The sequence below is a fragment of the Gymnoscopelus microlampas genome (genome assembly GCF_963454915.1).
Source record: "Gymnoscopelus microlampas genome assembly, chromosome: 3".
Lineage (NCBI taxonomy): Eukaryota > Metazoa > Chordata > Actinopteri > Myctophiformes > Myctophidae > Gymnoscopelus > Gymnoscopelus microlampas.
The window spans coordinates 46,504,589-46,519,917 of record NC_139940.1 but is presented as its reverse complement, the minus strand read 5'-3'; the positions used below and the strand labels follow the sequence as shown (position 1 = coordinate 46,519,917).

At 38.3% G+C, this 15,329-nt stretch overlaps 1 protein-coding gene and 1 long non-coding RNA gene across 2 annotated transcripts in view; both read left to right on the top strand.

The window, feature by feature from the left end:
- The first annotated feature begins 8,639 nt into the window (after positions 1-8,639).
- LOC311042626 (scavenger receptor cysteine-rich domain-containing protein DMBT1-like) overlaps positions 8,640-15,329 on the top strand; it is a 93,277-nt gene continuing 86,587 nt past the window's right edge. The window contains exons 1-2 of the mRNA XM_084053478.1: positions 8,640-8,726; positions 9,699-10,481. Of these exons, the coding sequence (XP_083909604.1) occupies positions 8,654-8,726; positions 9,699-10,481 (856 nt within the window). The 5' untranslated portion in view covers positions 8,640-8,653. The remainder of the gene's footprint in view (positions 8,727-9,698; positions 10,482-15,329) is intronic.
- On the top strand, positions 12,349-14,609 carry LOC311042627. The gene is made up of 3 exons (XR_014600527.1): positions 12,349-12,467; positions 12,806-12,849; positions 13,599-14,609. It is a non-coding gene; the product is annotated as an uncharacterized lncRNA (long non-coding RNA).

Sequence of the window (15,329 nt, the reverse complement as noted above, 5' to 3'; positions counted from 1 at the left end):
TTCAATTAGTTTTCAAAGTATTTATTTATTTTATTTTTTTCAATGTTAAGTCCGCATGACCCACATTATGCATCACGTGATTTGGTCTATACCTTGAACACTGAAAGGCGATGCTAAAGGGATGCAGTGCTTTGACCGGTGCATGAGGAAAGGAAGTCCTGACTAAGTGTTACCATGTGACCAGTTCAGTGAGAATGTGTTGGGGTTGCCCGATGTGAAATTGTATACATCATTGAACCTTTTTTCAAAGATGTTTATGCCGTGTTAAAAACAAGGAACAGACACGTGTCGTGTCGTGCACAGATGGACAGTCCAGCCTTTTATAGTCCAGTGTAGGCTGCAGTAAAATCCTCAGTGTTAAGGCCCAGTCACGTATGCGCTTCAGATGCGTCAGACGTTTGCCGTGTTCACTTCCGTATAATATTATATTATATGATAATAAAGTTTGTTTGGTAGTGTTGAAGGTCTGAATGCTGTTTGTCCACTTTCTACAGTAAACTCCCTGACATCTACAAAGCCTTTGAGTCAGACTGCAGGAACACTTCCCATGTTTACGCGAGAGCTTTTGGGAACTCAGAGAACAGAACTCGCTGCCCATCCACTGGTCTCTGACAAGCCAACACCGGAGGGTAAAAATGCATTTTATTTATCATGTATAAGTTCTCTCTCCTGATTGGATCAAATTGGTATTCCGAGCCTAAAAATAAATCGGTCCCAGTCACGTATGGGCTTCAGACACCTCAGACGTTCGCCGTGTTCACTTCCATTCTATAATATTGTATTATAATAACGTTTGTTTTGGTTGAAGGTCTGAATGCTGTTTGCTGTTTTTCCACTTTCTACAGTAAACTCCACAACATCTGCAACACCTCCGACCACATCTCTTCCAAGAACACAGACCACTGCCATCGTTCCACTGGTCTCTGACAAGCCAACACCAGAAGGTAAACATGAATTCATTATGAACCACTGTGTTCCGCTGGGCAAGTGAAAAAACATAAATAATAATAATTGTATTTACAATATTAAAATCATCAAGTATGTTGTGAATATACTTACAAATATATATATTGTAGTATTTTAAAATATAGTAACACATTGTAGGCCTATATGTTTGTGTAATTAAGCATAACAAATTGAAATAAAAATGTGCATAGATTTACCTAAGGCCAGTCCACACCAATGCAACTCCTTGCAGCTGCAACTATTGCAACTCCTTGGAACTCCTTGCAACCATTATCCCCAAATGGCACCGGTCTGCAACTGGTCAGTCCAGACCGCTGCAATTTATTGCAACTGGTTGCAAGTTGCGACTAGTTGCATTGGTGTGGGCTGGGCTTTATAGGTAGTGTGAAATGTTTTGGTTGAAAAAAAGTATTTTGTTTAAAAAGTTAAAGCTCTGAGAGTAATCATTGTTACAGAGTATTTGTCTCCACATCTCCCCAGCTGTGTACTAAACAGAAAACATTATATTTTCACGTTGCCAGTTTCATCCAATTAGGAAAGAGTACCCATTTATCAGCTTCAATTGTAGCTTTCCAGTTTGAAATGTGTCTGTTCATTTCTTTATAATAATACTAATAATACTAATAATACTACTACTACTACTACTACTACTAATAATACTAATAATAATACAAATATAAATAATAATACATGACATTTTTACAGCAATTTTCAAGGTACCCAGAGTCGCTTTGTGTCACCACTTCCAAGCAGCACATTTTTGCATAACACATTTGCATATAATTCCTTATAGTTACACATAACTTTTGTCTTCTTTATAGACTCCTCCATGTGCTGTTGTTAAAGTGACTCCTGTACCCTGATCCTGTCTGTCTGTCTGTCTGTCTGTCTGTCTCAGAAGTCCAGGAGAAGTCCTCGCGTCGGGCCGCAGGTTGGAGTGTGAGTGTGTTTGTACTTGCGTTCTTGGTGTGTGTACTGCTCATGTACAGATGGAAGACAATGAGACAGGCTGGAGGTGAGTTAACTTCATACACATTTAAGTCCATGTGTTCTGTACCACTTTGATCATAGAGGTTGGTGGTTGGACTGGTGGTGGAGGTGACCAGTGGTGGACGAAGTAACCCCAGTACTTGAGTAAAAGTATAGATACTACTGTAAGTTAAATTTAATCAAGTAAAAGTAGCTCAGTCAAAATGCTACTTGAGTAAAAGTACAAAAGTAATTGCTTTTAAATATACTTAAGTGCAAGTACAAGTACAAGTAAAAGGTAAATTATAATATATATATATATATATATATATATATATATATATATATATATATATATATATATATATATGCATTGCTGTAATGTTTTCACAATTAATTTATAGAACTTATTTAGAGATGTAGTTTGTCATTTGAAAATGTATGTTTTTTTATGTCTGTGTCTGCGTTTTTCATAACATGGACTTCAGATAAAGCCATGGGTGTTCATGGAGGTTTGTCAGGCTGAATCAGCTGCTGATCAGACTCAGCTCGTTCGTCTCCTGCTGCCGCCATTACCGTGTTCTGTGTTGAGATGAAACAAGAACAGAAAAGTGGATATATGGATAGGTTTTTGCACCTGGATGACGTATTTCTGCTTTTATGTGGATCAGGGGTCTTCAACGTTTTACCCCTTAGCTGATAGAGAGATGAAGCAGGGACCCCATCTGTATATTCTTATTTTTTAGAATGCTTTCCATTCTGTCATACAGAAATGTGAATGGCGCGTGCATTGTGGCCTTCCTTGCATAGAACTTTAAAATTCTGTTCAGCTCACAACCCAGACATCGTCATTGTCAGCCATTTCTGTGCAGTTTTGGAGAGGTAAAAACCCCTGACGAGACACGTGACTTCAACATGCCTGAGTGAGAACACGTCTCTGTGTGAAATCCATCAAACCTCAGAATGGTGAAGTAGAGAGCAGTGTGTACTTCACAGCTCCTTCACAGTTTTCATGACATCTGACAATTCAGCACAAACGTCTCTGGCAACGTTATGAGTGACTCCCTAGTCCCTAGTCCCTAGTCCCTGTGTAGCATGCAGTTTAACCTGTACATGTGTAGCATGCAGTTTAACCTGTAACATGTGTAGCAGTAGCATGCAGTTTAACCTGTAACATGTGTAGCATGCAGTGCCTCCATCAGGTGCACACATAGGAGCCAACCAGTGCTTGAGTACCTGCCTGTTTGCTTTCATAGGAGAAATTGCCCTTCTCTTATTTAAATATCGGTCTTGCTGAACCACTGTTGCTCTCCACCCTGTTCCAATACAATGTAGGTTTGGTCGCTTTGTTTTCTCATCCTGATAAGTCTGAAAACGTTTTAGTTGAGCACAGCAGTCTCCATGTTTCTTGTTAAAACTAGAGTATGAAAGGCACAAAAATAGCAAATTAAGTTGTCAGCACTTGCTATGCAACACTTTTAAAAATGCGCAGCAGAAGAAGGAAATGTAAAACATTCTCAGACATATGTGGGTGTGAAGTGTGGTTTACATTACAGGACATTATGCAAGTAACACTCAAAAGTGTCAGACATTTAAAACAAAACAAAAAAAGTATCAGAAAAAAAAATGGGTGCCCCCCCTGCAGTTACTCAGAGGACCGTCTATGGGTCACGGACCCCCTGTTGAATACCCATAAATTAATGTAGATCCAGTGGAGAGTGTGTACTGTGATAGGTTTTCTTCTTTGAAGAACACAACGATTGGCCAATTGCATTTTAGGGCAGAATGAAAAAAAGAGGGAAAAAAAGAACAGCTAACCTAAAAGTAACTTGTACATCACAACCTTACTCGAAATGTACTTGAGTAAAAGTAAAATATTTTTCTTGGAAATGTACCGAGTGAAAGTAAAAAGTATTGAAAAATCTAATAGGCTACTCAAGTAAAGTCCAATACTCAAAATCTAAATCTGTAAGTACAGTACTCAAGTAAATGTACTCCCCTACTGTCCACCACAGGAGATGACATCCACATGTAGCAGAGTGGCTCAGAGATTCTGCCTGAAGACTAAAATCCTAATATCTCCCCTAATTTAATGCGACACCTCATTGTGCGATACATGGCCCTCCTCCAAACACGGCCTACAGACCGTGGCAGACAAACAAGCTTTGCAACTATCAAATATATGAATGCAGCTTTAACTTCACTAACAGTGACTTAGTTTAACTATGTTTATGTGTGTGTTCCACAGGTTTCAACACCAGAAGAGACGCAGACACCAGACATTCTCTGCAGGTCAAAAACATATTTGTATCGTTATTGTCTCCGCCAGGACTAAGGCATCCTGTCTGTCTGTCTGTCCGTGTGTGTCCCTCCGTCTGTGACCAGCTAATCTCTGGCACCATTAGCCCAAGTGCAGCGAGACACTTTTTTATAGATCGGCCTGTTATAGCGCCACCAGGAGGCTGACTTTTGGAAAACACGTGATTTTGAAATTACTCCTACAGATTTTGTCCAATTTCCGTGAACTTTTGCACGCACATTCCCATTAGGCCAAGGAAGAACATGGCCTGTTATTGCGCCACCAGCAGGCCAATTTTTGCAAAACATTTTATTTAACAAAATGCCTGAAATCATGAACGCAGCGTCCGATTGCAGTGAAAGGCAGAGGAAGAAATGGCACCCGTTTCACAATGGCTTATTATAGCGCCACCAGGAGGCCATAATAACCTACTTGACCTGGCGGAGACCTGTGCTCCGAGGAGCACTTCTTCTAGTTGCTATCTGTATACTCTCATACAACTATCAAATCTAACTTTATTTATACAGCAGATTTTCAACGTCCAAGGTCGAACTTAAAGTACTGAACAACAAATAAGAAAAACAGGCAAACAGAGCAGAAGAAAACTAATTAAAGCAAAAGAAAATAATCAAAGGAAGGCAAACAAGTTAAACAGATCACAACAAGAATGAAACAAAACAGCATATCAAAGTATCCAGCAACAAGGTATACACAGCAAGGGTATATGGCCAAGCAGCATTAAAGGCCAGGGAGACAAAATGGGTCATTAATAGAGATTTAAAAACCTCCAAGGAATGAGCAGAGCGAATATGAAGAGGCAGGGTATTCCACAACGTGGGGCCGGCCACGGCAAAGGCTCGGCCCCCTCTAGTCTTACATGAGGTAACAGTCGGGCACAGTCAGGAGCAGCTGGTCAGCCGACCTCAAGGGTCTGGCTGGGATGTATGGCTGAATGAGTCAACTATGATTAATGCAGTACTACTATTGATAGATAGATGGAGCACTTCTACCACAGTTACAACTGTAGTGCTTATAGCAGTAGTGATTACTACAACTACTCTATTACTAAGTAATTCAGGCAAATATATTGTAGTCTGAACCTCACATTACAGTACAGGTAGAAGAGAGATGTAGGAGGTGATTTGGGGGAATTGTTTTCTTTCACTGTTGAATTAAAGAATGAAAATAAGAACATTTCCACATATTGTCCATTCAATTATCTGACACAAGTTATATGAAGTCTATCTATGTATCTATATACAGTATTAATAATATTGTTGTTTACCTCCTCAGGAGCCCATTTATGCGAACTGTCCTCGAGTCTCCCCATCAGAGTTAGACTCCACCTACCAGAGCCTCGATCTAGCCACCATGGATGACAACTCACTGTACTCTACAGTCACACCAAGACACCCATAGTGTGTTTGAAGAAGCAGTTCCCCTACTGTAGATCATTTTTACTTTTTTTTTTTACTTTCACAGACTTGAAGAAAGTTATCCTTGCTTTGATTTCTTCAGGTGTGGACAAATTGTTTCTAAGTCAGAGCTTCCTTTCCAAGCATAGATAACGCACCTCGGCACAGTGAACTATATGCACTAAGACTGTACATTATTAGCTCAATAGGCTACTGCTTTATACAATATCTTGTATAATAAAATAATCTTGTATTAAAACTTTTTTTTCTTCATAGTAATGTGAATTATTGATAGAATGTATATCTATATCTTTATATCTATTTGATTTTGATGGTTTTATCCTCACTTACATGGATCACTCACTCGGCCCCTTACTGCTCCCCTGCTGAATGGCCCACTGCTTCGAATAGTTATGATGGTTTTAAAGGACAAATTTAATTTATTTTTTGTGCCAAATACACTGTGACAAATACCCCAAAATGCCAAATAGGGACTAAATTATTATTATTAGTGGGGCAACCAGACTATAGTAATAGATGATCTTTATTCTTTCTAGATAAACTTTATTTTGGCGCTACTCCTCCCACAGTTGTTTTTCCCCCACACTCGTACCAATGGGAATCGTGGGCTTGTACTTTGCTAAGAGATACTTTGTATAGTTTAATAAGATATACATTTATTAGCAAATTAATTTTCCCCATTGACGTATAATGGGGACATGCAAAGACTCCCATTCAAGTATTTGTCTCTCGGAAACCATAAGGGCTACAGTTACAAGACTTGGAGGGGAGGTTCATAGTCCAGTGCCAAATTATTAAAACATATTTTACACCTGTCCATGGTGGCGCTATAAAAGCCCACTTTACGTTTCGGTCTATAACTCTATATACTCTATGTAGAATCAAAATGTCCTTTTCCCTTGGATTTCTTGGGTCATGACACAACTCCTTATATAGGCCACGCCCATTTGCGTCTGGATAGATTTTCCGCCATTTTGAATTTTCTTCAAAACACACTTTTTGCACCTTCTCCTACAGAATTTGAATTGCACGTCGTGCGGCCTCCGCCGGTATTCCTCCGGCCGTATTCCTTGATTACCGGCGGCCGCCGGTAATCGAGCGTTGGCGCAACCACACTTTGCAATTTCCCAGAATTGCGAATATTCTAGTTGTTATTATTACCTACCTATCTAATAGCCTGAAGAGGACATACAAGAACTTTTGTGTTTTGCAGCTTTTTATTCCTTTGGGAACATAAAAAAAGGCTTAAATATCCACATTTGCATAAACCTATACTCTTATTTTGAGGGTCTTATGAATATAAAGTGTTTTCTCCAACATTTATTTCTATTTCTATTTTATTTTATGTTTCATCACTGTCCAACTATTCTATTTAAAAAAAAATATATGTTATCGTTGTATTCCTCCAGCTCATCAGACATTAAACTCATCTGGATTGTTGTCATCACATCAGCAACAGCTGATCATGAAAGTTACTGTGTAGCCTATAGGCTTGAACTTGGGTGAGGAAGGAACCATCAACTTTTCATTTCCTGAATATATTAATGAGTGTTAACAAACTTGCAGATGATGACACAAAGAAAACCTTCAGTGAAAAAAACTTCTGATTAAAGAGCTGGAGAGACATGGAGACTCCTGTTACTGAACAAACACTCTATATAGCAATGATTACCATCAGAATATAGTGCTTTAACCTTTTATAAAAAACGTTTAGTTTTACTTTTAACCCAAAAATATCTTTACCCTACCTTTAAGTTCCATTTTCATCTTAAGACTTGTCCTGTCTTGTACGGTAACCCCCGGAACACTCGGTACAACAACCTATTCGGACCCTTTTTTTTCACGGAAGCGGCTCGCTTGGTGAGAATAAACTACATGACTATAGATATAGTGACTACAGCCCCTTATATTAAGTTAGGAACTAGCTAGGCAAAAACTGTTTAAACGACGGAGGCAGGTCGTCTGAAGCGAAGCGACCTTGAGCCACGAGAGGCACTAGTGAGCCATCAAACACGTCAAACATGGCAGACAAAGACAACATTAGCTATACGCTTTGCAACTATGAAAAATATGAGTGCATCTTTAACTTCTTTAAGAGTGACCACAGGTCCAACATCAGAAGAGAAGCAGACACCAGCATATTATCTGGTCAAAAACGTATTTATATCTTTATTGCGTTGCGTTGCATAGTAATGTGAATTATTGATAGAATGTTATCTGCATTTGATTTTGATGATTTTGTCCTCACTTACATGGATCACTCAATCAGCCCCAAACTGCTCCCTGGTGCTGTATATGGCCCACTGCTTCGAATAGTTATGGTGGTTTAAAGGACACATTTCATGTTTTTACAAATACACAGTGACAAATACCCCAAAATACCAAACAGGGACTACATTGTTATTGATATTATTACCTGCCAAGACTAATAGCCTGAAAAGGACATACAGTAACTCTTGTGTTTGGCAGCTTTCTATTCCTTTGGGAATGAGCCAATCAAACTTAAATATCAAAATTTGGATTACGTTATTTGTATAAAGTGTTATATAACATTTATTTATATTTTTATTTTATTTTATGTTTCATCCCAGTCCTGCTATTCTTATTATTTTCATTACATTGTTGTGCTGCATGTTGCACAGTCTGGCATACAATGTCTCACCAACATTCCACTGTCTGTACAGTGACAAATAAACCTTCTTTATTCATAATTATTGAGTGTTTTGGACATTGACTATGAAGCTCATGAATCAAGTCTGATTCACAAGAGCAGCAGACATTCAATGTCTATATGAAGAGGTGACAGAGACTCATATTTATAAGACAAATACATTGTGTGGTTTGGAACTTGGGCGGAGAAGGAACTATAGGTTGAAGGAACTAAGGGTTGAGTTGACAGTTTTCATTTCCTGAATATATTATAAGTGTTGACACACTTGCACATCATGATGCAGTATAAGCAAGAAAACCTTCAATGATTAAGATGGATTTCTCTTTCATCTTAAGACTCTGTTTGTTCTGTTTTGTAGAGGCGATACTTGGACTTCAGCCATCTGGTAATTATGGAAAAATAATATGATATGATTAATATCATGTGATAGTTGGTCATATGATATTCATTTGTGGGCATACATTGTATGGTTTTCTACAGCAGGAAGTGTGCAATATGTCAATTCTATATCGTCTCCAGTTTTACCTTATCTTGTATAGTTATCTTATACAATAGTAATGTGCTTACAAAAAGTTTAGTAACTCAAATGAAGCTGCCCAGAGAAATTAAATGATTATTTACTTTTCTCTTTATATTCCTTAAACCCTAGCAGGCAATGTGCAGACTGAGCACTCTTTCAGCAGGCTAAAACCTATTCAAACATACTGTAGGCCTGCCTGGCTGCACTAAACTATGAGCGACAAACATCTCTCTCGGCTTCCTCTATTCTTTACTGAGAGATAATTAACAGGACATATTTGTCTCGACAAAATTAGGCCTATACTGAGAAACGATGAAATACAAAAAAAATAAACTGCAGTATTCTTAAAAGATTTAGGCCATGGCTATTTGGATTGGTTCCGATACGACACATTTTGGGTTAACACTTTACTGTTGTTATTAGTGCTATTTTCCCATTACATAATACAAGAGGTTTTTTCTTTGTTACTGTAATATCACTATGCTTAGGCTATATGTATAATTTTACCTAGACTACATAATCGTTGAGTGTTTTGATTTCTAGCTTGCACACATACAGTATGCTGGAAATGTAAAAGAATACATGGTTATTTCAAAAATATTAAGAACGGTTTAAAGATTGTTAATAATTGTCATACCATTTGGTTGTAAATTTCACATCAGCAATCATAGTGCATAGTCCAATAAAATGTATGTGAATATTCAGGTTTCCAACAAAATTATTTACCTCATGTACATGTATAGCGAAACATTAAATGATTTATAACTCATGTGGTTACCAATTCACAACTGCCAAAATAAAAATCCACATGTACTGAATGACTAATTCCTTTCACAGGTATAACCGTCCTCAGCTGTGAATCATGTCATGATCAGGCTAAATGCCTGGAGTCACCAGTCAAAACAGAGAGAGACGACACCTTCTTCAGCCAATCAGTCTCCTGTGTCTGTAAAGATGGCTTCGTCGGTGATGGCCTCACCTGTTACGATGTAAAGCTCTGCAGTGATTCCTCCTGTTGTCACCAAGGTTACAGATGGTCACCAGAGAAAGGCTGTGTGGATATTGATGAGTGCTCCCTCCCTGAGGCACCCTGCACTCATGGGTCTCAGGTCTGTGTGAACACACCTGGCTCCTTTGAGTGCCGAGTGCCTCCCTCCAGGGCCAAAAGATCTGTTGTTCGGTTCTCCTGTGGCAATGCGGTTTGTCCATTAGGTGAGGACTGTATCAACGTAACAGGGAACTCTCGCTGTGTAGATCCCTGTGATCATTACACAGTACTGAATAATACCTGGAGAGCGACAGATTACAATTATACTGACCTGCACTGTGACAAAAAAGTCAACTGGCAAGGGTGGTATCGAATGTTCCTGGGGGAAAGCAGTGCCCAGATACCAGAGACATGTGTGGAAAAAAATAAATGTGGAACACATGCTCCTCTATGGATGACACAGGCTCATCCTGCAGTGTCAGAGGAAATTGTACAGCGCAGTGTCTGTGGTACCTGGGATAATAGCTGTTGCCACTTTACCTCACCTCCCATCCATGTGAAGAACTGTCATATGAACTACTATGTCTACAAGATGGTAAAGCCGAAGGTTTGTTCCTTAGCCTATTGTGCAGGTAAAGTGGTGTTGTAAAATTGTTGATAAAATATGAATCTATAATACTATAAAGGTTGTTCGGTAGCATTAAAGTTGTCCACTTTCTACAGTAAACTCCATGACATCTACAACACCTCTGAGTCCGTCCACAGGAACCACTGCTACCCATCCACTGGTCTCTGACAAGCCAACACCAGAGGGTAATTTTATATATTTGTATATATCCCGTATCATGTTCTCTCTCATGATTGGATCAAATTTGTATCCTGACCTGAAAATGAATTTCCTTTTTTTACTAAAGAGCTGGAGAGACAGGGAGACACATGTTAGTGAACAAACACAACAAGATCACTTAAGGCAAATTTAACCATAATATGAACCCTAACGTCCAGATTCTGGCCATGTCACAATAGGTGAACATTCAGCAAAAATATCAGATTGGCTATTTCCGCATTTAAATTGAAATAGAATACCTAAGCACAAATGTATGATACTAGACAGCTGGGCATCCTCCTACTCAGGAACAAAGCAAGTCCCATTTGTCTTTCTGTGTCCTATTTATGCCTATATATGGGCATATAGTAACACATTGTACGCCTATATTTTTGTGCAATTAAGCATAACAAATTGAAATAAAAATGTGCATAGTTTTACACCACACCAATGCTCCTTGCAGCTGCAAGTATTGCAACTCCTTGGAACTCCTTGCAACCATTATCCCCAAATGACACCGGTCTGCAACTGGTCAGTCCAGACCGCTGCAATATATTGCAACTGGTTGCAAGTTGTGACTAGTTGCATTGGTGTGGGCTGGGCTTTATTGTGAAATGTTTTGGTTGAAAAAAGTATTTTGTTAAAAAGTTAAAGCTCTGATAGTAATCATTGTTGTAGAGTATTTGTCTCATCTCTCCAGCTGTTTACTACAGAACAGAAAATATTACATTTTCACGTGGGTTGCCAGTTTCATGCAATTAGGAGAGAGTACCCATTTATCAGCTTCAATTTAAGGTTCCAGTTTGAAATGTGTCTGCTCATTTCTTTATAATAATAATAATAATAAAATAATAATAATAATAAAAAAAAGGTAAAAAATAATACCTGACATTTATATACAGTAGCAATTTTGAAGGTACCCAAAGTCGCTTTCTTTCTTTGTGTCACCACTTCCATGCAGCAATTTTTTTTGTGACCAACTTTTAATTTTATTTTTTTAACAAGCTTTTCAGAGGGGAGAGACATTACATCACATCACTCTGTATGGGCAAACAGTTCACACAAAATCCCACAGTAGCATACAGAAGTGTATCTTTTCAGTACATAAATTGTCCGTCAGTGGTCATTAATGTACTCGTACTGTATAGTTTGCCTGCTAGCAGTAGTGACAGTCTCTTCCTTTGATCTGGCGGTCCTGTGGTTGCAAAACAACACACGCCGCTTATTAACCCCTTCACCAGACCCCCGGGTTCGCATAGACATTAAAGGAAAGAAATAAACATGATGTATGTATATAACACAATATTTTTTAAATAATGCAATAAAATGAAAAGCAGCACATTTATATATAATTCATTATACTGTAGTTACTACACGTAACTTTTGTCTTCTTTATAGACTCCTCCATGTGTTGTTGTTAAAGTGTTTCCTGTACCCTGATCCTGTCTGTCTGTCTGTCTGTCTGTCTGTCTGTCTGTCTGTCTGTCTGTCTGTCTGTCTGTCTGTCTGTCTGTCTGTCTGTCTGTCTGTCTGTCTGTCTGTCTGTCTGTCTGTCTGTCTGTCTGTCTCTCTCTCTCTCTCTCTCTCTCTCTCTCTCTCTCTCTCTCTCTCTCTCTCTCTCTCTCTCTCTCTCTCTCTCTCTCTCTCTCTCTCTCTCTCTCTCTCTCTGTCTCAGAAGTCCAGGAGAAGTACTCACGTGTGGTTGTAGGTGTGTGTGTGAGTGTGTGTCTAGTTGCATTCTTGGTGTGTGTACTGCTCGTGTACAGATGGAAGACAAGGAGACAGTCTGGAGGTGAGTTAACTTCATACACATGTACAGTATGTGTTGTTTAAGACCATGTGTTCTGTACCACTGACATCATAGAGGTTGGTTTTGATGGTTGGACTGGTGGAGGTGACCAGTAGTGGACGAAGTACTCGACCCCAGTACTTGAGTAAAATTTTAAAATCTACTCAAGTTAAAGTAGCTCAGTCACAATGTTACTCGAGTAAAAGTACACAAGTAATTGCTTTTAAATATACTTAAGTATTCAAAATTACATGATTAAAAAAAAAAAATACTTAAGTGCAAGTACAAGTAGTAAAAGTAAAAGTAGAGGTAAATCTACTGTTTATGTGTGTGTTCCACAGGTTCCAACACCAGAAGAGACGCAGACACCAGAAATTCTCTGCAGGTTAAAAACATATTTGTATCTTTATTGTCTCCGCCAGGCCGAAGGCATCCTGTCCGTCCGTCCGTGTGTGTGTGTGTCCGTCTGTGACCTCCGGCACCGTTGGCCCAATTATAGTGAAACACATTTTCACATTGGCCTGTTATAGCGGCAGTGGCACCAGCAGGCAGATTTTTGCAAAACATTTTTTTTTAAACAAAATGCCTGAAATCATGAACGCAGCGTCCGATTGCAAGGCAGAGGAAGAAATGGCACCCTTTATCACATTGGCCTATTATAGCGCCACCAGGAGGCCACAATAGCTTACCTAACCTGGCGGTATATACTCTCATACAACTATCAAATAAAATAAAATAAAACTTTATTTATACAGCAGATTTTCAAAGACCAAGGTCGAACCAAAGTGCTGAACATGAGCAAATAAAAAAAGAAGTCAACTATGATTAATGCAGTTCTACTATTGATAGATAGATGGAGCACTTCTACTACAGTTACAACTGTAGTGCTGATAGCAGTAGTGATAACTACAACTTCTCTATTACTAAGTAATTCAGGCAAATATATTGTTGTCTGAACCTCACATTACAGTACAGGTAGAAGAGAGATGTAGGAGGTGATTTGGGTGAATTATTTTCTGTCAATGTTGAAAATAAGAACATTTCCACATATTGTCCATTCAATTATCTAACAAAAGTTATTAAGTCTATCTATGTATTGATATACAGTATTAATACTGTTGTTTACCTCCTCAGATGCCCATTTATGCGAACTGTCCTCGAGTCTCCCCATCAGAGTTAGACTCCACCTACCAGAGCCTCGATCTAGCCACCATGGATGAAAACTCACTGTACTCTACAGTCACACCAAGACACCCATAGTGTGTTTGAAGAAGCAGGTCCCCTACTGTAGATCATTTGTATTTTTATAGACTTTCTACTCTACTTTTTTAAACTTTCACAGACTTGAAGAAAGTTATCCTCGCTTTGATTTCTTCAGGTGTGGACAACTTGTTGCTAAGTCAGAGCTTCCTTTCCAAGCATAGATAACGCACCTCGGTACAGTGAACTATATGCACTAAGACTGTACATTATTAACTCAATACTGCTTTATACAATATCTTGTATAATAAAATGATCTTGTATAAAAAAAATATGTTTTTCTTCATAGTACTGTGAATTATTGATAGAATATATATATCTATAAATATATGTATATCTATTTGATTTGGATGATTTTATCCTCACTTACATGGATAACTCACTCAGCCCCTAACTGCTCCCCTGGTGCTGTATTATATGGGCCACTGCTTCGAATAGTTATGGTGGTTTAAAGGACACATTTCATGTATGTGCAAATATACAGTGACAAATACCCCAAAATACCAAATAGGGACTAAATTATTATTATTGTTATTATTACCTACCTAGTCTAATAGCCTGAAGAGGACATAAAAGCACTCTTGTGTTTGGCAGCTTGCTATTCCTTTGGGAACAATCCGAAAAAGGCTTGAATATCCAAATTTGCATAAACCTATACTCCTATTTTGAGGGTCTTAAGTAATTGGTATAAAGTGTTTTCCAGCATTTATTTATATTTTTATTTGATTTTATTTTATGTTTCATCACTGTCCAAATATTCTTATTATTCTTATTCTTTTTAATTATATTGTTATACTGTTTGTGCTGCATGTTGCACAGTCTGGCATACAATGTCACACCACAATGCCACTGCCTGTATAGTGACAAATAAACCTTCTTTATTCATGCAAGTGTTTTGGACTTTTACTAAAGCCATGAATTCAAGGTCTTCCTCCCTGGAGTGATGTCCTCTCATCATTCTAAAGTAAAATTGTTCCTTAAATGAGTGCCTACCCAAGTACCTACAATAACAGTTAACTTTTGATTTGATTGATCAAATATTTTATGAGGTAAAAAAAGAAAATGTGTTAAAGAAAGTACCTGAGTGGTGACAGTACCAACATTATTAGATGTGTGGGGGTCAACAATAAATGTATACCCACAGTTACATTTGATGAGAATAAAAGGTTCCTATGAGATTCCTTTGGAAATGCATGCAGGTCATTTTTGATCCTCTTATGGAAGCTTTGGACTGTAATACAAAAACTAAAGACTTGTTCTTACATAAAAAACATGTTTTTGTTGTGAGGAATACCAGGATAAAAACGTTTCATTAGAAAGATATAGCAAGAAAACAAGCCCATCGTGTCCTCTTTGACCCACTTATGCATCTAAGGGTTAACTTTTGATTGCGTGGGCAGGATGCACATTTGGGTGGGCTCTGCCGCCAGTGTCCCCTATATAGTGCCAGCCCTGACTGAAAGTATGTGATGAGCAGCTAACAGTAGATTTGTTTCTGAAATGAACTCCTGTGGACACTCAGACTTCCATCATATGAACAGATAATGGCTAATTTTAATGTTTGTGATTTCTCAACTTTAATTCTGCTGATTATCGTATCTGAAT